The sequence below is a fragment of the Antedon mediterranea genome, chromosome 8 (assembly GCF_964355755.1).
Source record: "Antedon mediterranea chromosome 8, ecAntMedi1.1, whole genome shotgun sequence".
Taxonomy (NCBI): domain Eukaryota; kingdom Metazoa; phylum Echinodermata; class Crinoidea; order Comatulida; family Antedonidae; genus Antedon; species Antedon mediterranea.
The window spans coordinates 2,736,568-2,762,601 of NC_092677.1; the positions used below are offsets into that span (position 1 = coordinate 2,736,568).

The window sequence follows — 26,034 nt, forward strand, 5'->3', positions numbered from 1 at the left end:
GACACCAAAAACGCTTGTTTACGCCCAGTGATTACCGAGATATGAATATGCCAAAATAATAGGTCAAAGGTCAAAAACATGGATTCCTGTCATTTTTGATCAAAAACTTTCATTAGAGTGAATATAAATATGGGTCTTCTGAATTGTTTGACACCAAAATTACCAAGTTCGGCCAAGCGGTTACTGAGATATACAAATATATAATTTGACCCTCATGACCTCTTGACCCCTTAAAAAAGTATGTTCCACTGAACCGATTTTGGTAGATTTTGGAAATGTTTCTTCCAGGAACATATAGAATCAAATAAATAAGGTTCGGAAACTATTGCAATTTGTTTTGGGTCTATCGGTAGATTGACTGGACTATAGTGATGCTCGCTTCGCTCGCATAGCCCCTCGTCGGGGAATGTAGCCCCCGCGTCGGGAAGATCCTGGCGCCACCCCTGCATGTATGGAAACATACTACTATAATGTTGTGTCTTGATCTAAACGGGTACCCATTTATACAGCTGGGTGGAGAGAGGCAAACTTAAAGTATCTTGCCTAAGGATACAAGCAATGCAGCGAGAGTTGGATTCGAACCACGATCTCAGTACTGTAGTTCAACGGCAAACACACTGCACCACCTGCCCTTATTGTGTATTGTGATTTTTGTATATTTTGTAAGATCATTTTAATCCAGATCTTTTTATTTGAATTGCCCTGTGTGGGATGATTAAACAATTTTGAATTGAATTGCCCCCTGAAAAACTAATTTAAAAAATTGTAGTTGAATATACCATTTTAATGTCACATAACAGTTATCTACTATTAACTATAAAATAACCTATTCAAAGTCTGATTTTATTAATCTTTATTTTTCATTCTTTAAATAATTGAATTGATGATAAAATGAATATAGGGCTATATATTTAAAAAAGAGACAATAAAGGAGGGTTACTCCCACGAAAGACAAAAAAAAAAATAATTGAAAACACAGAGTACACCTTTTCAAAATATTTTTATAGATTCTGTAAGTAAATGCGATGTTATTAATTGATTGTACGATTTTGAGTTGTATTTTGTGCACACTACCATTTCGAGGGTCTTCCTTGGCTTTTGCGCGTGCGGTTTTCTCTCTGCATGGTCTTAGCTTTAGAAACACCCATCAGTAGAGGACGACATAAAAAAAATATACAAATTTGTTTTCGGTATTTAGATTTGTCACGCTACTGCTTTAGCCAGCTACGTCCCAAGAAGACTACTCATTCAGAAGCTACTAAGCAAGCAGCAGTTATAGTTCTAGAGGCCGACGTTTTTGATAATTTGTAAACTAGGACGGGTCATGCTAAAATTACAAACCCCAAAGCACGTCTGGGAGAAGAGAGACTAGGCCTGTTTCTGCTGCAACTGCTCAAAATACGGTATAAAAATACGGTATTTTTTATACCGTATTTTTTAGTACCCCGTTTCTGCTAACAATACTTCTTGGGTGGTCGTGTTAAATTTCATCCTTTTTACCCAAACTGCCATTCATTTATTTGGTCGATAATTAAAAGTCGCAATAAAGGAAGTTTTACGTCTCAATTTCAACAGCCTAGCCCTAGTGATAGAGATGTTGTGAGAGCACAGAAAACATCGTAATGAGGACAAGTAATTCGTTCCCTTCCCGAGTTATTGTCTTTTACAATCTTTTACTGCTTTCGCAGGCTCTTCAGCTTTGAATTTACTTGCTTTGGAGACAAGTCTATTCCGTACTCCTTTATTTTTTTAGAAATGTCTAATTATTACCTCCGCCAAGGAGGTTATATTTTCACCCCTGTATGTTTGTGTGTGTGTGTGTGTGTGTGTTTGTTTGTGTGTGTCTGTGAACAGCCTGGAGGCCACAGTTTTTATCCGATTCTCACCAAATTTGGACACAATGATCTATGCCCAAAAAGCTCGGACGAGTTCGAATTTGAGGGGAAAGGTCATAGGTCAAGGTCACAAATAACAAAAAACTATATTACTACCTAGAGTCCACAGTTTTTATCCAATTCTCACCAAACTTAGCCACAATGATCAATGACTCATCATATAATTGTGGTTAAATTTTGAAGGGTCAGGACATGGAGTAAAGAATCCATGGTCAGGATCAAAGATCAAGGTCTACAAAAAACAAACAAAAAATAAATAAAAAAATAATAATAAAAAAAAAAAAAAAAACCTCAGTGGGACTTGAACCAGCGATCTCAACTGTGAGAGGCTGGATACATAACCATTACACCACACTCTCATCCACAACGTTGTAAGGTGTAGTTAGCCTATTTACACTTAGAACTCATTAAAAAAAAAAAAAATATATATATATATTTTCTGGGGACATTTCGTGTAGAGGAATTTTACAGTAGGCGGAGGTTTGTACTCTCGGAGTACCCTCTAGTTATAAATGTGGTTGTCCCTTTTATTACCTTTTAGTTGGCCGGACATTTTAGCTTCCCCATCCCCTCCTTCCCCACCCCCTCCTTCCCCATCCTCTTCTTCCCCATCCCTCCCCCTCCTTCCCCACACAGATGTATATAGTAAATACTGTGACGTTCTTCGCTCCACATTTTCGCCGAATATCTATACACGTGTGTAAAACAGCTGACAGCGACAGAAAATAAAAACACGATGTTGACCTCATGTCACGGGTAAAAAAAAATACGGTATTTTTTATTGGCAGCAGAAAAGGGTACAAAAAATACGGTATAAATTTGTAAATACCGTATTTTATCCACAAATTTTGTGGGGAAAATACGGTATACAAAATACGGTATTTTTTTATGAGCGCAGTTTCTGCTGCCAAAGAAATACGGTATATATACGGTATTCAAAAAATACCGTATAAAATACGGTATTTTATGAAAAAAAATTGCTGATAATACAGCATTAATAGATGTAGACAGTAATCTGTAAAATCTTGTTCAATAAATAATGACTTTGTTCTTGCTGTCAACTTAGGCAAGTATAATAATTCACTGTCAAATAATCAAAACATTATTTCTGTTTCATATCAAAGTATGAATTCTTGTTGTATTTTACTTCAAATACAAAAGTTATTATAACCCCAAAACCATTGTCTGACAAACAATTTAAGTATTTTTTGCTTTAAATTACATTTTTTTCAGGTAAATAATTGGTTAACGTGAATAACTATTATGTGACAATAAATTAACACATTCAAAAACAAATTTGAAATAAAAAATATTTTTCAGGGGGACAATATATCTTTAAAACTGTTATGTCAACAAGCGAGCAGCGTTTTTTGTAAGAAATATTTTTTGTTTATTTTGTTTTCGGGTTGTTTACGGTTGTTTTCGGTAATCAGACTGACCCTAATTCCCAGCTCACTATGTCGGTCGGTTGGTCGGTCGGTCGGTAGGTACACAAAAACTTGTATATGACCTTATCTTGATATATGTTTAATCTAGCTAAGTCAATTTTTCACAGTATATTCCTTATGGCCAGGAATCGATGTGGTTATGTTTTCACGGTGCGCAATAAAAAATTACGCGGTCTACGCACGATTTAACGAAATACAATTGTAATCATCTTCACAACCATGAATCACAATTAAATAAAATTTGGTACTCATAAATTTCAGGGCATAAATCATCATATGGCAATACAATTAACATTAGCATGTAACGCATGCGTACACCCGCTTAAAAATTTTCAAAATTTATTTTCGATGAAATAAGAGTACGTTTATTGCCATGAGTGCGCAGATTTTTAGTTAAATATTATTACGCACTCTTTTTGCCTGATTTCTGTTTTCTTGACTTACTTTTCAACTCGAAATTACGTTATACGAGCACGTCAAAAGTGACAGGCTACGCACGTGTAAATTAGAAAAATATAAATGTTTTTAAACATGTTCAGCAATTTCGGTCGGTCGGTCGGTCGGTAAACACTAATAATGAGCACGCGACTCTGAAGCCATCTATATGGCCTTGTTTATGTGAGATCTTTGTGTTCTGTGCAGCTGCAGAAACACACATAGAGGGCGACATCCCATGGGAATTTGGAAATCATCGATTGATGATTGCCTCTCTTTTCTAGCTCTCTCTCTCCGCGCCGCTGCTGATCGGGATGAGTACCTGGGCATAGAATTACTATATTTTTTGTATCATTATTGACAAGTTTGATCTATTTTTTGGATTGTAATTCATTTAGAAGGTTATATCTGTTAAACAATTCTTTATTGCCCTTTACTACGGTCTACCTGGGCCTATCTAGCTCTAGTTATTAATTAGGGCTGGCCTCTTAACTACGTATAATACTAGGCCTAGGCCCTGGGCCTAGGCCTACCTAGTACTACTCCTATGCCTAGTAGTAGGCCTACTACTCATATGCCTACTAGTAGGCCTAGCTAGTTCATAGTCTAAGATTATTGTAGGCCGCCTAGAAGCTAGCTAGAGTAGGAGTCAGTGGTTTACTGATCAACAAAAATGTAATTTAAAATTATGCAATACAAATATAAAAAAATAGCAAATAAATATGGCCTAGCCTAGTAAAAAAAAGTTGTCCACTTTAAATTTTGATGATACAGATACAGATTCATTTATTGTCCAAAATATTAATGGAAATTACAGTGCTCATAAACCTTGGCTTGCCTAAAATAGATATAAATATAAGGGGGACTATCTAACAAATGTTTTGTTATAATGCCTTATCCCAGCTGGGTAGAACGAGTACTTGTAACGGTCCGTCTGCGCATTCACCGTCCTCATCCTACCACTTCTAACGATAACGGAGCCGATAATGTTGTTATGAAGAGGATGGTTGGTGTCTTCCAATAGCATGGAACACATCGGCAAGACGTTCGCTGTAGAAAGAGTCCAGCGTTTGCACAGACGAACCAATTACTTTCCCCGCTCTACCCAGCACCTTTTCAATTCGGTCTTTATCCCCTTTACTGATATTCCCAGCCCAGACCAACATACAATATCCCCAAATAGATAACATCGCTGATGAGTAAAACATTTTACAAATATCCTGATTTACTCCAAACGAACCGAGTTTCCTCAGGCCTTGTGTTTAACTTCTTAACTATATGGTCAACATGATCCCCCCATTTAAGCTTACAGTCAAATACTACTCCCAGGTACTTATAATTGTTATCAATCAATCAACAATCTCTACTTCCTTTCCTTTAATGTATACCGGGTCCATACTGTCAGACCTATTGTGTTTTCGAAAATCAATCCGCATTTCTTTCGTTTTATTTATGTTTAGTTAAAGAAAATTATTGCCACAGTAATTGGTGAATCAGATAATCTCAGAAAGGTATAGAGAAGAATTGTTATTATTAATAAGTCCAACCATAGCCGAGTCGTCCGCAAATTTTATCATTGGACAACTCGGGGGTACCGACCTAAAGTCTGATGTGTACAGAGTAAACAAAAAAGGTGCCAATACGCTACCTTGTGGTGTACTAGTACGCACAGTATCAGAAATAATATTATTCTGTAACTTAACATACTGGCTACGTTCGACTAAAAAAGTAAACACAAACGAAATTAAAACACTTGGAACATTCATATCAAATAATTTATGAACTAATATGTGTGGCTGAATTGTGTTGAATGCGGAACTAAAATCATAGTACATAACTAACGCATGGGTACGTTTTCCAGTCATCTAAATGACGGTACATTTGGTGGAGTTTATATATCAAAGCGTCTTCAGTCCTGTTTGTGCAGTACGGGAATTGGAGTGCTTTTGCTTATTAGATTTCCAGCTGTCATGTTTTGTGTTACCTTTCGATTTTAAAGGGTAAATAAAGAATGAATGAAAATATAAACAACAACATATAAAAGGTAAATGATTATTAAACTTACATTGAACATAAAAGAAACAGAAACCAAAAAAAACAATACAATGCTCAGTAAGTAATTGTACAGATATAATAGGTCAGTAGTAAATACACATACAAATAACAACAAAATATAAAAGGTAAATGATGATTAAACTTACATAACGTACATTGGAGAAAAAAATGTGACAGAAAAAAAATTTATACATAGTAAATGAAACTGAAAAGAAATCGAAATAAAGACAAATGTATATATATATTATATATATTTGAAAGTATAGATGGGAAGGTATGAATTGTAAGGGTAGGGGGAAAGAGAAGAAAAATAAATAAATTTAAAGAAAAAAAACAAAAAAACCCAAAAAAGAAATACCTGTATATGTGTGTAGTGGCAATAAAAGCGAAAGCCCAGTGGGTTAGCAGGAGAAGTCGGAACAGTCTTTGAATAGCGAAAATAATATTAGAATATAGTTCAAATCAAACACAAGTAAAAATGGGTCGGAGCTGGGCCAATGAGAAAGAAATGGCAGTCGAATGAGTAAGCAAAGGGAAAATAATATTGAATACAGTACAGGAATTTACCATGGTGAAACAATCAATTTCACAAATATCACAAATATATTGAAGCTGTATGATTGCTGCACATAAGGCTGAATAGTACACAAATGACAATCAAATCCAGTAAATTCAATCCATTGTTGGAGCCGGAAGAACATTGAGAAAGAACTTGTAGTACATTCCGAGCTCATGCAAATGAAGAATTACCAGCCCATGCGTGGCTGCTTCGTGTGCTGTGCCTAGCCGGCGTTGTTATTCAAATTAGCGGCTACAATGCAAGAAAATGATGACGTCGTAGGTTGTTTTTAGCGTGCGGGAAATCAGGTTGTGTAAAATGCAGGTCATACTGTAACGTAGAGCAGGGGAAGGTGACCGAAACGGCAGACTTAAGGTGTACTCGGGAAAGACAAGGTACAGAACGTGGCCGGCGACGAATCAGAGAGCAATATATGAGTAATTACATTTGCTGACAACTTAATAAGTATGTACATTATGACATACTGTATTGTTATCTGTGACCTGCTCTGGCATAGTGAATCTTGGTGAAAATAGGGTTTTCCCCTTTTTGGAATCTACAACTATTTAAGAATCAAGATCAAGTTTCATTTTGTGTGAATTAAGTTTATAAAAGGGCTAAATAAGTGATTTTAATGAGTACCTTTTTTGTCTTGATTTCATTTTGTTGCAAAAAAATGAAATAAAGTGCATGAAACACTGTTAGAAAACTGTACAGTTTATGAAAAACTTTGTATAGCTACCTTTAGAAACATGGTAGAGTCTGAAAATTTAAATATTCATAAGCCATATTCAGTGGGTATTTCAAGTGGATTTCAATATTTTTGGCTTCTTCAGCGGGAATTAGAGGAGGTAAAAAGCTTCTCTGACGTGATTTTTAAACCACAAAAATCCGTTGTCAAGGATACGCCACGTAATGGCTAGCGCGTAGTAGAAATACAGTACTGTAATTGGCTTATCCTTAAAATGACCTTTGACCTGTTTACTTTCTACGCGGAGAGGAGAGTAAACAATTCAGATTAAAGATAATCGATGGATCTAGACTAGGCTAGGCCTAGTCCTAGGCCAAATACAATGACTAAAAAATACCAACATAATGAGAGTAGCAAAGGACCTATGATATTAAATTATTACAGCCAGTATAGTGACTAGCCTAGGCCTACGAAGTAGCCTTTTTTGGACTCCAGGCTGGGTCCTTCTAGGCCTACCTGTCCTAGCCTAGGGTAGGCCTAGCAGGTCTAGATTAGACTAGCTAGGCCTTGGTAGGCTAGCTAGGTAGGTTAGTAGCAGGGCAAATAGGCCTAGCTAGGATAGGTAGGCTAGGCCTAGGTGGCACTGTTATTTGCCTACATATCACATAGGCCTACCATATTTTTTGTTTTTACATAATAAGTATACAAACTTAATACATTAGTATCCATTATTTAATTGATTAAAGCTATCGCATAATGTTATTTAAGTTGTATTTGTTATCTAATCAGCAGGCACTACACAACTAAAATTTAAATTATTTAAGTACACTTTTAAGAACGTACTTAAATCCAGTAGTTCAAGAAATGGTATTTAATGTTATATAACTTAATTTATTGTATACATACATTTAATTAATTTTTAAAGAATAACACAGTTTTTTTAGTGTAAAAACATTAATTTACCCCCTTTTTTACCATTTTAAGTAAGTGCTTAAAAGAAACACAAGTATGTACTTAACATAGAATGTGGAAATATTTTTTTGTATGCATTGTCACAGTAATCAATATCCTACCAAAAAACATTTCATTGTATCATATTTTGTGAATGTGTGATACTTAGAAAGTATACACTATTAGATTAAGAAATAATAATTTTTGTTGTTGTTTTATAAAATAACATTGACATTCAATCATGATTTTCTCAAAACTGTTATTTTTGTATATTTCTTTATACATGCTTCGACTTAACGTACAATATCTCAGGATCCCCTTCATGTTAAATATTAAGTTTGGTATCATTGTAAAGGATATAACATTTCCTACAAGATAGAATACAAATCTGAAAAATTTAAATTTTCGACTTATGTTTCACTTTGCCAGAGCAGGTTATTCTATAGGATCAGGTGCCGTTTTCGGCCACCTCGACTTATATGGACTATACCATTATTATGATAGGGGTGTGGTGTATTATGTTTTATGTATAGAAGGGTGTCTATTGAATGGGAAGACAATACAATTGTTCTGTTATGTAACCTACAATACAGAACATCAAAAACTAGCAAGCATGTACTTTTTATAAGGCATGTTATTATTAGGTACTGTGTTAATGCCAAGATTTTGTAACAATATTAACTATATAAGTAGGTAACTTACTTACTATATTTATATAAAAACTAAACTAAACACTACAGTACAGTATAATCAAAATTAAAACATATTAAATACTATGTTATGCCTATCTGGATTTAAACACAATAAATTTTAGTACAATAGGATTCGAAATTAGAAAATCTTAAATACTACAGTACAATCGGAATCAAAACATATTAAAAACAACTACAGTACAATCGGAATTAAAACATGTTAAACTACAAAACAACTAAACTAAATATCACAATCGGAATTTAAAAAATCTTAAATACTACAGTACAATCGGAATCAAAACATATTAAAAACAACTACAGTACAATCGGAATTAAAACATCGATCCTAAATACTAAAATACAATCGGAATTAAAACATGTTAAACTACAAAACAATTAAACTAAATATCACAATTGATTGGAAATAAAAAATCTTAAATACTACATTACAATCGGTTAAATTACCAAAACTCTATAATGTTGTGAAATATGTAAAAGAATGTTGGCAAATGCATTCTAATCGGCCAAATCCTATCGGTAGATAAATCATATTTTTTATTTGCAAGGGATAAATCCCAACAACATGGATTTGAACCCAAGAACCTGGAATCGGTAGACGAGTACAATTGAAGATTGATTGACATATAATTTAATGTTTTTTGTTTGTTTTCACCTGATACATTTACATTTAATGCTAAATGTAAAACGAATAGTAGATACAGAAACTATGGAGGAATTCCTCCATGCAAAAACAAACTGGTAACAGATTCATTGACATAATTTTATGTTTATTTGTTCTACTGATTACCTGATACATTTAATGTTAAATGTAAATAAATGAAACGATTGTAGATACAGAAAGAAAATGGTAACAGGTTCATGGACGACTTAATTATATGTATTTTTGTTTTACGATGACTCGACAATAGTTGGACTTATAACAATGATTATTCTCTGTACCTTTCTGAGATTATTCGATTTACCGATTATGGCAACAATTTTCTTGAACTAAACATAAATAAAACGAAAGAAATAAGGATTGATTTTCGAAAACAAAATTGGTCTGACAGTATACATTAATTAAAGGAATTAAAAGGAAGTAGAGATTGTTAACAATTATAAGTATCTGGGAGTAGTGTTCGACTAAAGTTCAATATCCACCTTAGGGAATCCACCTAATATCCATATTAGGGAAGGATACCTACAAATTATATAGAAATAAAGAGCCATAATACGGGCCATAATATACTGTATTAACTTGAAAACTGAAATTAATTCTACAGCGTGTAGGGCGTAGTTGTTTTCCCTTTGTTGCTGAAACATAATGCACTAAACAAAAGAACAAAAGCAGCAGTATTTTAACACATTAGCACACTAAATTAATAAATGGCACACCCCTATTTTCCCATCTTTTTATAATGGTATAGTCCATACAAGTCGAGGTGGCCGAAAACGGCACCTGATTCTATAAATAGTTGGTTTGATATTTAAATAAACTATTAAAAAACCGTCATAGAAAGTGGTTTTTAAATATCGTTTGCAGCGGCCTTCCTTACAAATTGATGACACCCTCAACTACGACTTAGGTACATTTAAGCACTGACATCGAATGCAAGTACTGTACTGTCCTATGCGACGATGGGAATTCAATAGGATGAGAAAACATCCTTTATTGGCATATTATCAAAAAAAATGATTACGATTTAAATTATAGAAATAATTTATGTCAAATAAATTTAAACAATAATTAAAGAGCAAATTATTTAACACTATATTTGATATATTATTTATTCATCATTCAAATTTTTCATAAATAATAACAAGGATATTTATTATTCTGCTCTGGCCTCTATATAGGTCTATATTTTTAGTACTTACTTTACATACATGGTGGGTTCAATTCCATTAAAAAAAACTTTATTCTCATTATTTATCTTCTATTTAATCTTCTTAATACTAATGTAAAATAATTTTTAACTATTTCATAATTGTTACCTTGATACTAAATTTACTATTGAACTGCTTCTCTTTTTTTCTTTCTGCTGGTTTAAATTTTCTAATTATTCACTTGATTAAGTACATTTTGTAACTGGAATGCACGTCCATTCATTCTGTAGTGAATTGCATAATTTAAACCGTATACATATTCTCCAGAAAAAAGCACTTAGAAATATTTGTCATGTTCATTTTATGCATCCTTCTCATCCACTTTTTATTTCGACCCAAATATTAAATATTTTTTACCTTTATACGAAACACACTGCTATATTTATGTATCAATATAAACATAATCTATTACCTGATTCATTTAATAACTTATTTAGTACATCTGCCTCATTCCATAATTACTCAACTAGAAACAGGTCAAACTACTGTCCACAACTAAAACGCACCAAAGTCGGCCAACAATGTATTTCCTACCAAGGAACACACATTTGGAATAATTTAACAGATTATATAAAACAATCCCCCACTTTAAGTTTGTTTAAACAGAGATTAAAGCAATATTATAACAATAGAAATATTTAAGTTAAGTAAATCACATTATGTTATTTTGGTTTGTTCTTTTTTGTTTGTACTAATTGTTTAATCTTTTTTGTTAGGGTTACATGCTTAAAGCACTCAAAATAAGCACAAGTTGTGCTTATTTTGTATCCCATTCCATTATCATATTATTTGTATTATATTTAAATTATTTTATTTTGATTATGGAATAAAAATGTCGATGAATTGAATATGTATGTAGGCCTATATATAATGAAAGTGAAGTGAAAGTATTACAATACATGATTTTCTATGAAAACACTGACACACAGTTTGCTGGTAAATCAACTATATCTTAAATATTAAATATTGCATTGTAAATAAATTATTAATGTATACCAAAAGGCTAAGCATGTTAAATGAGTGCCTTGATATATTTTGATAAACGAATACGCAGGACGTTTAATCCTGGGTGGTGAATTTAAAAAAAAACACGCATCCAGCTCATGGAGGTAAAAATATATTATACCTCCATGTCCAGCTGAAGTCCATATTGCAGGAACCTTCCCACCGTATATCTGCAGAACTGCACCGACACGCATCTGGTAGGAGAAGGAGGACGTCATGCATTGTAGTTTTCGGATACACTCGATCCTAAGTGTTGCTATATCGCCTGACGATTGATATTCAACTGTATGAGCTGCAACCATGCAGCGACGGTGTAGGATCTGTTGCTCAGCATCAGCTGTGTAGTATCCATGGACACTTGCTGGGTACCATCGTTGTCACTCAGCAGGATTGTACGGGATTGTGTCCTGAAATGTGCTCTGTAATGTTGACTTGTAAAAATGACTTTTATCACAGTAAAAACATTTTAACTATACTACCTGGAAAATTCAAGATGGAATGGTGAGATATGTCATTTAATATTTTTAACAAATTATAATGTAAAAAATGTATGCCCTGCAAGAAATGATTTTCATCTATTATTTGTTTTTTAAATAGAAACAGTACAGATGAAGGATCAACAGGGCCGTAGCCAGGATCTGTCAAGGGGAGTTTGTACACTAAGTATTTGGGTCACTGATCCCCCCCCCCCCCACCCCTAGATGGCCGGAAATGGTACTCTCGCACATAAACTTCATGGCACCTCTAATTGGCACTACAATGATGATGATACACTATAATTCATAGCCAAACATAAATACTGTAGGTAACCGCAGAGTTCCATTTTTTTTATGTACGTCGGAAGGAAAAAGGAGAAAACCCCAAAACAAAGACCCATGTTTTAAAATTGTATTTGAATGACAACACACCAGGCTAATAATTTTCAGAAGTTTGTGTGCGAAATAATCAAGGGTCTTCTTTTTGTACACATCCTATATGGGTGCATACAAAACGAAGACCCAAAAACGAAGACCCATGTTTTTTAACTTTTATTTGAATGATAACGCACCAGGCTAACACAATATCACAATCTCGAACTTATTCAGACATTTGTTTGCGAGACAATCAAGGGGTAGTCTTCGATGTGTACACATCCTATAATGCAATAATGGGTGCATACAAATAAAAGACCGTTTTTTAAAATGCTAAATGAATGACTAGCTGTGTATCTGTCCTTGGTCATTGAGGAATTGATATGCTTGAATCCGTTTAACTCTGATGCAGTTTTCCTACTTTATTGTTGGAGTAGAATGATTATCCAGATCCAGAACTTCCGAAATAAAAATGGATCGTTCCATTTATATTATTTTGTCTATTTTGTGCTTTCTTATATATATTTTTTGTTGGACGCACCTTCAAAATGTGAAGTGTGCCACTGTTACAAAAGTGAAGTTCCGAAATAAATTATTATTATTATTATAAATTATTATTATCATCGATAGATGGTTATTCGAAATACTATTAGGCTACCTCTAGAGTATATTCTGATCAAATAAACATTACCAGTAATTAATATAATGTAATGGTTTATAAATGGAGTACATGGGGGCTAACTTTACAGCATAAAAGATCGAAACTGATAATTACAGTATAAATCCCCTCTTCGTATGAATAAAATGGTTTGGTTTGTTTGCTGAAAATCAGGCCGGCCGGCAGTGAGTGAGTGGGCGGAGCGACTGAAATTTTGTCAGTGGTAACCATGGGTAACTAACAAGTGTATTGTATTCCGTCAAAAACCCGGAAATATGTTTTTAACCAGAATATTTCTTACAAAAACGCTGCTTGCTTATTGTTATTGCTATGGTTAAAAACAACTGCATAGGCCTATAGAGATAAAGATAAAGGGGTACATTAAGGGTCTTTAACATTTGTTGTTGACACTCCGGATAATGTACTGTGCTTGCCATAATTATTTTTGTTTAATTTAATTAACTTTGATTAGTAGCCCACTGACAGTTATTCATTGTAATTTGTTGATTTAATATTTCTTCTTACAACAATTCACTTTACCTGATGTGCTATGCCCAAAAATTGTTTTAAGGCAGATTTAAAACTATTGATTTTTATTTTACCTAGGCCTACAGTAGCCATGCGTAGGCCTATCAATAATAATTGTTTATTAAAAATATCGATGCTATATTCTGCTTTTTTTGTGCTACCTACGGTGAATTTGGCAGTGGCTGACTCTGACTGCCTTTGGCCACCTTTTTATTGAGTGGTAAATTATTAAAAATGTATTATATATAAACATTTTAAAATGTTTTAACAAAATATTCTTTATCTTGTAATTATATGGAAGACATAATATTGTGTTAAGCCTGGTCACGTTGGACTTAATTGGACAAATTAACCGAGTCGCCGAAAAGTGAGTGAAAAGAGGGTTAAATAACCAAGTTCGATGACTAATTTAGACGACCACTGCTTGTAGAATATTGAAAAGTCAAATCCTTACGTGTGACTCATGTGAGTCAATAAACTTCGGTAAAATTACTGCGTGAAATTATCCTAGTATACTAAGATCAAATTTCCGATTAGGTAAGTCATCTATACGTTTATATTTAATCTGATTGGTCAGTTCAACCATCTTGTTGATTCCCTCTCCATGAAGAATCACTTTTTGAACTGCGATAATATTGGGGTTTGCGATCGGCTTAATATCGTTGAACGTACTTCCGTCGTCGGCGTCGGCGACCGACCGAGAACGACGTCCATCTTTTTTTTATATAATTAAAGTGACATATTTATTATCGCGTTCATAGACCAAAATTAAACACTGTACGCATGACCTTCAGGTGATAGGATACTATACATACAATTTCTATGAGGCCTGGGTTTCCTATATTTGCTACGTGATACGCATCATTAACACAATCAGGAACGCACCTCGATTCATTACAAACAATTCAACTAACTTTTTTGCTGTTAGGATTGCGACAAACTGCAACTGCTAAACAATCACACACCCAAGTCATATCTAATTTAATTTATTTTCATAATATAATATATTTTAATACACTTTTAATAAGAATTCCAAAATTCTACATACATAGTTGTTTCATTTTTTGTAATATACACACTTAAGTTATAATGGTTATCTATAGGATAAAGTTAACTTTGCATATGAAATTATAAACCAAATATCTATCGATCAATCAATATATATGGTATATCATTTTCATAATATAAATTTACATAATCATTTTAATTGCAAGTTCAAGTTTATTTAAAGCCTGTTTTCTTAATCTATATCACTATATGTAATAAAAAAATAACGATTGACATACTGTATAAACACTTAACATTGTATCCAGCCAGTGAAGTTTATAATCGAGATGCAGATAGTACATATTTGCATTGCATAACCATTAAGTCTACAAATCATATAAATGTTTGGCTTGTTTAAATATTGGTATATTCGTCACTAGATCCTTTTATTTTACAATTTTTATTAATTTCATTGCTGATAAAATAAATAACTAATCATAGATTACAATTTTTACTAAATTTTGTATTGGAAATTTGCCTTGATTAAGTATTTCCCAACCCCATTTTCATCCATCTTCAATTGGCACTGTGCCAAAATGTTTTGAATCTGCCCCTGTGGTACTTGCTACTACAGTCTTTCTTCATATTCAATAGATTGCATATAGTACAGTAAATAAAGTAAACAAATAAGCATGTTAAATGAGTGCATTTCCAGTAATTATATTGATAATGAATTGTCTGTGTAAATGCTACATTTAATTCTGGAATATGTTATACTATTTTAATTTCAAACCTAAATATTTTTACTTGAATGAAAGATTAGTAAAACCGTTAACCAATTTAAATCTGAATTGAGAATTTTTCATTGAACATTCATGTAAATTAATAGCTTCGGAAGTAATACAGGTAAAGAATTTTAAAGCGACGTGGGTTGATCTGCAGATTGGAGTAGAGGGTTGTCATGCAGTAGTAGTTTGCGACCACACTCGTAACTGTTGCCATCGACTGTATGCGCCGGTATCCTGCGACCACATTGTAGGATCTGTTTGATAGCATCAGTTGCGCTGTAACCATGAAAACCTGCTGGATGTTATTGCCATCCCTGTCACAAAGAACCATCGTACAATATCCTACACTGAAAAATGCTCCGTAACCTTGAAACTGTACTTTTATTGCATTGAAAGACCTTTGGAAAGTAGGTCTACATCGATTAGCCTCCATTTTACCTGAAAAATTCAAAAGCATATGGAATGATGAGATATATCACTTAATACTTTACAGAGTAACAATAGTTAAGACAGATAAGATGTGCCTTAATGAACTATAATGTAAAAAATGTATGCTCCACAAGGAATGATTTTCTTCTATTATTTAAAGATAATAGTTAAGATATAATAATATTCTTTTTTTATATGACGCTTATTGCACAATGCTTTTAAGCGCTTCACATTATTACCCCCATCATTTTTTTGGGGATCAAACATGTATGGAAACACACTCCCATAATGTTGTGTCTTGATCTAAACGGGTACCCATTTATACACCTGGATGGAGAGAGGCAAACAAAGTATCTTGCCTAAAGGATACAAGCAATGAAGCAGAGTTGGATTCGAACCACGATCTCACGATCAGTAGTCAAACGTCAAACACACTGCGCCACACGCCCTTATATATTGTGCCACTGAAAAACTAATTAAACATTTTTTGGTTGAATATACCATTTTATGTCACATAATAGTTATCCACTTTGACCAATAATTGGATAAAAAAAAATGTAATTTAAAGTAAAAAATAGTCAAATATGCTGGAGGCCAAGTAACGATTTATATGGTCATTTTTAAAGTAAAAACATTATTTTTTTTCGTTTTTTTTTTCTATGATAGTGAATAACTTTATTAAAATTACAAAATAACCTATATTCATCAAAGTTTGATTTATTAATCTTTATTATTCATTCTTTAAATAATTGTTATTAGTTAAAAAAGACACAGTACAGCAGACCTCCCAACTTGGAAAAATTAGTTTGAACAATACATCAAACCATAGAGGGCGCTATTATTTGATTACATGCAGAGCCATATATATGGCTCTGATTACATGAATTTATTAGTTTAGATATAATATGTTGTTAATACCCATTTACAACGAATACCCTTTTCGCCGTGGCTAAAGATAGTAGGGCCTACGGTACCGTATCCATACTTCTATAAACTAAAGGTATGGTAATTATAGCTTCCGTTTGCTAAAGGTACGGTAAAATTGAATTCCTAAAACTCGTTCCTAAATATAAAACTCGTTTAGTTTTAGTATGGATAGCGGTACCGTATCTTTAGCCATATTAATGTAAATCGCCGTAAATTTGTGTCAACGTGTTAGGAAACGTTAAAAAGTCTAAAATAATAAAGAAAATTTAATGAAAGACAGTTGTTTGTACAAAATTTTAAAAAAGCGTACGGTTCCTAATAGACTTTCCCCAAGTCTGCATTGTCTTTTTTATTTCATTCATACATTCATCTTTTTTATTTATTTTTCGATTCGATTTTTGTCTGAAAGTAGGCCTATACGTATGAAACGGTGTGCCAAAATAGTTAGCTTTACTAATATTTTTAAGTCAAAACTTCCTAAGTTCCTAAGATCTTGGCAAGAATTATCAACCAGCCAAAATGGTAGAGTAGATAAAATAGCGCAAGATTCTTGCAAGATTTTTTATCCATACCATTTTGGCTGGTTGATAATTCCCAAACTATTTTATCTGAGATCTTGGTGTTCTCTGCTGCAGAAACAGTGCAAACACACACATAGACATCCCATGGAATTTGGAAATCATTGATTGATTGATTGATTGATCGACTCTCTTTCTAGCTCTCTTCGCTCTGCTGCTGATCGGAATGAGTACCCTACGGCCTAGAATTACTATATTTTTCGTATCATTATTGACAAGTTGGATCCATTTTTTGGATTGTAATTCATTTAGAAGGTTATGTCTGTTAAACAATTCTTTATTGCCCTCTACTACAGGCTACCTAGGCCTAGGCTATATATTATTACTACTTTCTATAAGCCTCTACTCCAGGCGGTTCAGGGACGATTCGTCCCTGAGACGATTCGGCCCGGGACTATTCGGCCCACTTTTGGTGGGACGATTCGGCCCACTTTTGGGCCGAAACATCCCACTTTGTGGGCCGAAACGTCTCACTTTAGACCAAATTCATATTAATTTTTTTGGGTATTTATCAAGGTATAGTAAAAAAAAGTTGTCCACTTCAAATTTTGATGAGGGGGAGGGGGAAACGGACATTTTCAGAGGGTGCGGTTGAAAGGGTAAAAATGGCTGAGGTTTTAGGCCGAGACTTGAAATTTGGAAGTATAAATAAGTACAATTTAGGATGTGTGTTATCCCCACTTTTATTTTCAATAATAATAGTGATTTAAGATGTAACATTATCAAGTTTGCGGATGACATGTGTTTGACTGGTCTTATTACAGGAGGGGATGAATTTGTATATAGAGAAGAAGTAACAAGGGTTTTAGATTGGTGTAATACTAATTATTTGTGTATTCTAAAAAAACCAAAGAGCTTATATTTGACTTCAGAAAAAATGTTAATCACATTCCACTTGTTATTGACGGAAATTATGTTGAAAATCCAGAGTCTCATAAATATTTATGGGTTTGGATAGATACGAATCTAAGTTGGGATACACATACGTGCAAAGTGTATGCTAAAGGTGTTCAACGACTGAAGTTGAAAACAATATAATATAGGCCGTGATTCTTTATTTCTTTTTTATCAAAGTGTTATTCAATCTGTTTTAAGCTTTTGCTGTGTTACTTGGGTAAATGGTCTAACAAAGAAAAATTTGTGTAAGTTAAACAGAATAGTTAGGAATGCAAGCAAAATTACTAGTGTCGAAATTAAAGGTATCACACAAATGTGTAATGATGGAATGATATCTAAATGAAATAGTATTTTAGCTGATGAATCTGATATTCTCAACAATAAGTTAAAACAATTTCAGTAAAAACAAATTGCATTTTTTGATGTATGACTCAATTTGTTTCATTGATTTTAAATGTTCTTGTCAGGTACCTATCAAAGTAGACTTGCCCCAAGTCTGTATTATCTTTTTTAAAAATTTATTTGTTTTTATTTCGACCGCGATTTTTGTCTGAAAATACAAACTTGTGAAACACGTATATAAATCGATTTGCAGACCGCAAACATCCGATACGAATGACGTAGGTTATGATACCGTATTTGGCTATATGGGGCGGGCGGTATGTAAATATGGATTTCGAATCAACCAATGATCATTTTGTTTCAAAATGAAAAAGATCGAGTACGGACAGTGCTGAATGTACGATCGAGACTGTTGAAATATACTAAATCGTAATGCCAAGTTGTTTTGTTTATTAATTGTTTAGTCCTTGGCCTAGGCCTCTTTCGTAGGTCCTACTCAACTCGCACGTATGACCTGCCAAATAAAACGCCAATAAAGTAGGCTGCGCCTACATACCACCGGCACACGACAGGGCTACACCACCACACAGAACAGGACAGGGTCTGGGTGGAAATTAAATCAAAATTATCTCCGCGTAATAAATGATCCATTCAATGTTTGATTTGCGAAGAAGCTAGCCTATCATATCAAGACGAGTTTTCATGTTCTTGGGAAAAATCCCATCAAATGTTTACCAGACTACTAGGCATATAAAATAATTTCTAGCCTTCAGAAACGTTCATAAATGTACCCAAGTACACGTTGTCTAAACGTAACATAGCGCCGAGTCTTTGAAATTCTGAAATATGAATATTAAAACGGTGTACGAGTGAGTAGCCAATCGCATGCAGCTGAAACTAGTCAACCGGATAATCGTATGCACCAAGAATTCTTGGTGTCAAACCACGTGACTTGTGCGTGTTTTCCCAGACGGAGTATCCAAAATCAAGTAGTATACGTATGAAACGCCATATGCACATTTCCTAGGGGTGGAGACTTATATATTTTGTTTCATAGTCCGGGGACTAGGCCCATTAAGCAGCTATATTTAACATAATGAAATTCTTACCTGGGGTTTCGATCTTGTGATTGTGTCGGTAGTGGAAGAGGTCGTAATAAACGGAGGCACCAGAACCTGTTGTAGGAGAAGTATGTAGTATGTTGACGCGAAAAGAAATCAGAAACATATCTACATGAATTGATTAAATAAATATATATATATATATATGCACCAGAGTATATTGTGAGTGAAGCGCGATTGGTTGAGAAAAGCTCCAGAATATATTGTGAGTGAAGCGCGATTGGTTGAGAAAAGCTCCAGAATATATTGTGAAATATATATATGCACCAGAGTATATTGTGAGTGAAGCGCGATTGGTTGAGAAAAGCTCCAGAATATATTGTGAGTGAAGCGCGATTGGTTGAGAGAAGCTCCAGAATATATTGTGAGTGAAGCGCGATTGGTTGAGAAAAGCTCCAGAATATATTGTGAAATATATATATATGCACCAGAGTATATTGTGAGTGAAGCGCGATTGGTTGAGAAAAGCTCCAGAATATATTGTGAGTGAAGCGCGATTGGTTGAGAAAAGCTCCAGAATATATTGTGAGTGAAGCGTGATTGGTTGAGAGAAGTATGATTGGGAAATAGTGTTAGTGAGGGCGCAAACAATATGGAATAAATGGAGAACCAAAACGGAAGAAGAGGAACGAGGCACTCGGAAAATAAGGTATCTGCAAGGCAAAACGGTATAGAAAAGAGGTACACTCTGAAAAGAAGTTAATGGGTTTGCAAGGCAACGGTGTCGGTATCGTCGGATTAGAGAGCAATATATTTATTGACAACTTAATGAGTATCTACATTATGATATATTGTTATGTAATCTATAAATAGTTGGTTTGATATTTAAATGAACTACAGCCTACAGGTACTAAAAAACCGTCAAAGAAAGTGGTTTCTAAATTTCGTTTGCAGCGACCTTCCTTACAATTTGATGACGCCCTCAACTACAACTTATGTCAAATAAATTTAAAAAAAAATTAACCCATTGACCCCTAAGTTTATGTTGCTCCCCCGGGACCTAAAAAGCATATGTCACATAATTAACCCTAACTTTTTTTCTAAACACAGACATTAAAAACAAATTAAAAGGAAAAATAATGCAAAGGACATTTTATTTTCAAATATGTTATCAAATTTGTGTTACAACTTATTTTGGTGGAGTATGGATTATGCAAATATTAGAAATATTATTGTTCTACTCTGGCCTCTATATAGGTCTATATTTAGTACTTACTGTACATACATGGTGGGTTCAATTCCATTTTAAACAACTTTCTTCTCATTATTTATCTTCTATTTAAAGTTTTATACCCATAATACTGTCTCAATACTAATTGAAAATACTTTTTACTATTTCATAATTATTACCTTGATACTAAATTTACTATTGAACTGCTAATTCTCTGTTTTCTTTCTGCTGGTTTGAGTTTTCTAATTTAATATTCACTTGGTTATTTTTTGTTTTTTAATACCTAATATATTAACACTTTGACAACTAGAATTAATTGTTTGCAACGGAGGAGCTGGTGGATTTGCAGTATCCATCCATAGTTTTGTATATTGTGAGCTGTTCTGTAAAAGTGTTAAACATTTTATTCAGTAATTGATAAATTAATTGATAAAGTAGTTGACATTTGTGAAAAGACAGTGATTCTTTATGTAAACGTCGTTTATGAAAAAACTGTAATGATTACGTTCGGATGTTTGGTACTTGGCGGGATCGATTATCATCAAAGATTCCACGAAATGATGTACTTCCGGATCGACTCGGTCAATCTAAAAAACGTCCATCTTTTATTTGTGATTTATAAAGTTAGCAGCCAAGTTACCACCGGCTAAAATGGCAAAAGTAGCACAGAAACTCGTTGGTTTAACCCAACGGTTAGGCACATCCATGGTGGTACAAGGACCTAAGATAACATCAGGTATGTTAGTTATAATTTTTTAGTTTTATAATGACGTTTTCCGAGTGGATTTTGTTGGTGTCAGTCAGCAGCACACAAGTACAAAAACACAGTGTTGGAACAGGCCTATACTACTTGCAGTACCAGGCCTAGCCTGAACAGGATACCTGCTGTTAGGATTAGTTAGCTAATTTCTAATACTAATATAGTAATACTAAATAGTAATAAATAATTTTAGTAAAAATTATTATACTGTAGACTCTGTAGGCTAATAATATAAACAAGTTCCATTAAATTGTTCAGATCAAGTTGTTCTTTGTATTACACAAAACCAATGACTTATGCACGTGCCAATTGTATGACCAAAGAATATATATCACAAGAATGAGTATTCCGCGATTTTTGCATGAGAAATTTGTAACAGAGAGCTCCAGTGAGTGATGCCCGCCCTCATAAGGGCGGATGTATACATACTAAATAAGACTTGATTTAATAGATATTATACATGTCACATTAAATAGAATTATGATAATAGTTTTTGCAATTGTAAACTATTTTATAATACATATTTATTAACAAACTAGTGTACATTCACTTTTACAGACAATTATTTACTAACATGCTAAGTTCACAAAAAATGCCTAACACAGCAACACCAAAAATCAATGAATCGTTACTCAGCACGGCCTATTCTTTACCATTGCCGTGTACTACTCTACGCCCGGTAAATTAAGTATTGTTTTTATGATATAAATTAGTATAAAATACATGTTATTAATAGGACAAAATGTTAAATGTTATTAACATTTATTTGTTTTACCAGAAACAAGTTAAATATAGGAATATTAATAAACAATCCTTTGTGAAAACGCGTAAACACCAACACGCCCGGTAACGCTATCGTAGCGCCAGGTTGATAAAGCAAACTGTTTATACGGCAGTTTTTACTAAATAAATTGCATAAAACGAACAAGTAAATATCCAAATAGTATTTAACATGATGTTGGCATGTAGTTGATAACATTTTTTATCATGAAAATACTACCGGTGGTCTAGCCTTTGATTATTGAAACCGTCACAAAAAGTTGTATACATCCCAGATACATCCACACTTATGGCGGCGCCCTACCACATGGACAATATTACTGTTACAGGGAAAATCGCGGAATACTCATTCTTGTGATATATATTCTTTGGTATGACCCACAATACGACTTTCGGGAGAGGTGCATCATTTGTCCGATGTGCGTCATACCTTATGAATACCATGACGCACACCCTGAGGGACAAACAAAGTGAGGGACATTGACACACCATCGTTCATATTTATGTGACGTAACATCTAGGTTTTTCGATGCACCCCTGCCTCAATAATTATCTGTAAATTACGCATCCATGACGCACTTCTCTCGGCGTTCATATAGTGGGTCATAATTATCCATACTATTGACAAATAAGGATACAATAATTAGCACAGACCAACTCAAACCTATGCCTCTTGCATGCAAGTCTGATCCCTAATATCACTCTCTGAAAGTATCCATCTGATAATCATTATTGGTTTTCTTGCACTAGATGCTGTCCAGTATTCCAAACCTAGACTATCCAAGTTCTGGTATTATGCTAAAGTGGAGTTAGCGCCACCATATCCAAGCGAGTTTCCGCAAATAATGAAAAGTGCTCAAGATATAGTCAAGTCAGCCACGACTGGTAAATGGGCTCAACTAACTGTTAAGGTAAACATTATTTAGTTTTTTTACCACTGGTACTGTACATGTTTTTCTCCTAATGAATTGATACATGCCAAAACTTAAAACCAAACCGAACTTTTTTTACATTTAAATAATGGAATAAAATAAAGGGATTACAATTTTAGATTAAATGACATTGCCTTTCACTTCATTAAATTTATTTATTTCAATACAAACAAAATCAATTAAAAAAAAACATGAGACAAGGACACCCCAAAAGTGAACCAAATCCCTGTTGTTGAGAGTGGTCACCCACTTATAAAGTACAATAACAATTATTTTTTAAATATACTATTTTGTGTATTTACAGGAAGCTTGGTTAAATACACTAGTCTGTATGGAAGTTGCATTCTGGTTCTTTGTAGGTGAACAAATTGGCCGCAAGAGCATCGTTGGCTACAAAGTGAACAGTGATTTTGAACCTTTAGGATACATCTAGACTACGCAATACTATGACATGCAATTGACCTCGGATAACATGAACTATGAAAAGTTAGTATGATTATAATACCAGTTTAGAGAGTAACCAGAAGAGGTACTGAAGCAGTGTGTGAGGTGTACTCAGTGGCTAGAGTAGTGAAGCATGTTAAATCAAGACCACAATACTGCCCTCTATTGACCTAATTATTTTGTTTCGTTTAATCTATAGAATTGCAGTGATGAGTTTGAAATGTTGAAATAAATTTATCAGACTTTTGCCAAAATTATTTTGTTGTTTTACAAAACTGTACTTTGAATATTTGTTTTTTTTTTTTTTGGAGACATGAAATAATACTTGTTTCTACAGAATATCATCCATATTTTGTATATTAAATACAGCACAGTACTATAGATTATAATGAAGAAGTACCTGTCTACACTATCAAACTTGTGACAATAAATGTGATGTGCCCATATATGGACATGATGATGTCATATCACTACCGTATTTAAGCACATCACACTTTTTTGGTCAAACTAGTTTGATAGTGCAGACAGAGCTTTATATCTAAAGACGCATTCAAATTTATTTGTGTTCAAAAACTGTTTGAAAATCACTCTTCACTTTTTTTCTAAGAGTAAAGATGAAACATGCAAGAAGTATTAGTCCAGTCCCTAAGGGGAGAAAAAGGGGTGGGATGTTACCAAACTGGATACAAATTTTTCAGTATAGCAGTTTGGTAGAGTATAGTGTGGAGATGCCAAAACAAAGTTACTGGAAATCTGATTTGACCTCTGTGACCTCTGACCTCAATTTTTATATTTTTCTATTATATAACTAAAAATCGCCATATCTTGGAAACGCAGGGACATTTTACATTTATTTTTTTTTAAAAATGCTTGGAAGATATATATTTATATTCGCTATAATGAAAATAATTGTACAAAAATGGCCGCAAAGGCTTTATTTTTCAGTTTGACCTTTGACCTTGATTGCCTAATATCTCAATAACACGCAATCTCAGAGATTTGAGAATGGGCTCAAAATGTTAAGAAAATAAATCTAATATTTAGTCTAATAGAAACTTTTTTCAAAAAATTACCATAAATTAAGCTTTTTTGACCCTTGACCTCTAATGTTTGAATATGTCAATATCTCGGTAACTATTTGTCCTAAAAAGTTCAGTTTGGTGTCAAATTGTTTAGAATATACACATTTATATTTGCTCTAACAAAATATTTTGTCAGAATTCAATTGGAAATGTCATTTTGAGCTATGACCCATCGTTTTGCACATATTTAGCAATTAATAATCTAAAAAAAGAGATCGAGAGAGGAGAGGGGGTTGGGGTGGATGGAGAGACACATATTTTTGTTACATGTTACACAAATATTAAACTCTGTCTACACTATAACATTTTTATGCGACAAAAAAATGTGATGTGCCCATATATGGACACGATGAATGACATATCACTACCATATTTGGGCACATCACACCTTTTTTGTTAAACTAGTTTATAGTGTAGACAAACATGTAAAAAATATGTCTCTCCATCACCCCAACCACCGCCCCCTCTCTCGCCTTTCCAATGCTACTGCATGCATCTATACACATCAAAATGACCGGAATTGTACTGGAAAGTTTTTAGCTACATTTGAAAATAAGTCCCAGAGGATGGGTGTATTGTAATGTTATCAGAATTATGGCAATTGTTTGTAATGGGAAAGTTTTAAAACTACATTTGAAATATTTGCTAATAATATCACATGCTATTAAAGATATACTTATTTTCCCCCTGACAAAAGTAATTTTGACAAATATTTTTGTTGAATATGCAATTTTAATGTCACACATAATAGTTATTTACTATTTCACCAACAATTGGATTGAAAAAAAATTATATAGTGCATACCCAAAAAAACTATAATTCAAAGCAAAAAATAGGCTGGAAGTCAATGTGGTTTTGGTTAAATTAACTGTTTATTTTGTCTTTAAAGTAATATTTACTCTATTTTTTAGATTAGCCCTTTGATTAAACACCTCTTCAAATGCAGTGAAGATATTAAGTGTCGCCTTGTCTTTCTAATCTTCCTTAACTACTCTTTTAACGATCGTAATCAATATTTGTTGAGGTATAATTATTCCCTCTAATAATGGTAATGCCTGTTTTATTGAGTCAAATGCTTTCTGATAATCTCTAAATCAAAGATTTGGTGATATTCATTTCCTTTTTATTTTAGTTGATTAAC

General features: G+C 33.5%; 1 protein-coding gene across 1 annotated transcript; it reads left to right on the top strand.

Moving 5' to 3' along the window:
* The first annotated feature begins 21,546 nt into the window (after nucleotides 1-21,546).
* Nucleotides 21,547-23,989, top strand: LOC140057104 (ATP synthase subunit g, mitochondrial-like). Its single transcript, XM_072102644.1, has 3 exons — nucleotides 21,547-21,631; nucleotides 23,186-23,346; nucleotides 23,672-23,989. Exons 1-3 carry the CDS (start codon nucleotides 21,547-21,549, stop codon nucleotides 23,798-23,800), a joined length of 375 nt encoding a protein of 124 aa, XP_071958745.1. The 3' UTR covers nucleotides 23,801-23,989.
* The last annotated feature ends 2,045 nt before the right edge of the window (nucleotides 23,990-26,034 follow it).

Coding starts and splice junctions, on each gene's coding strand:
- LOC140057104 (XM_072102644.1), top strand. CDS start 21,547: ATGGCAAAAGTAGCACAGAAACTCGTTGGTTTAACCCAACGGTTAGGC. Junction 21,632..23,185: donor AGGACCTAAGATAACATCAG/GTATGTTAGTTA, acceptor TTCTTGCACTAG/ATGCTGTCCAGTATTCCAAA. Junction 23,347..23,671: donor GGGCTCAACTAACTGTTAAG/GTAAACATTATT, acceptor GTGTATTTACAG/GAAGCTTGGTTAAATACACT.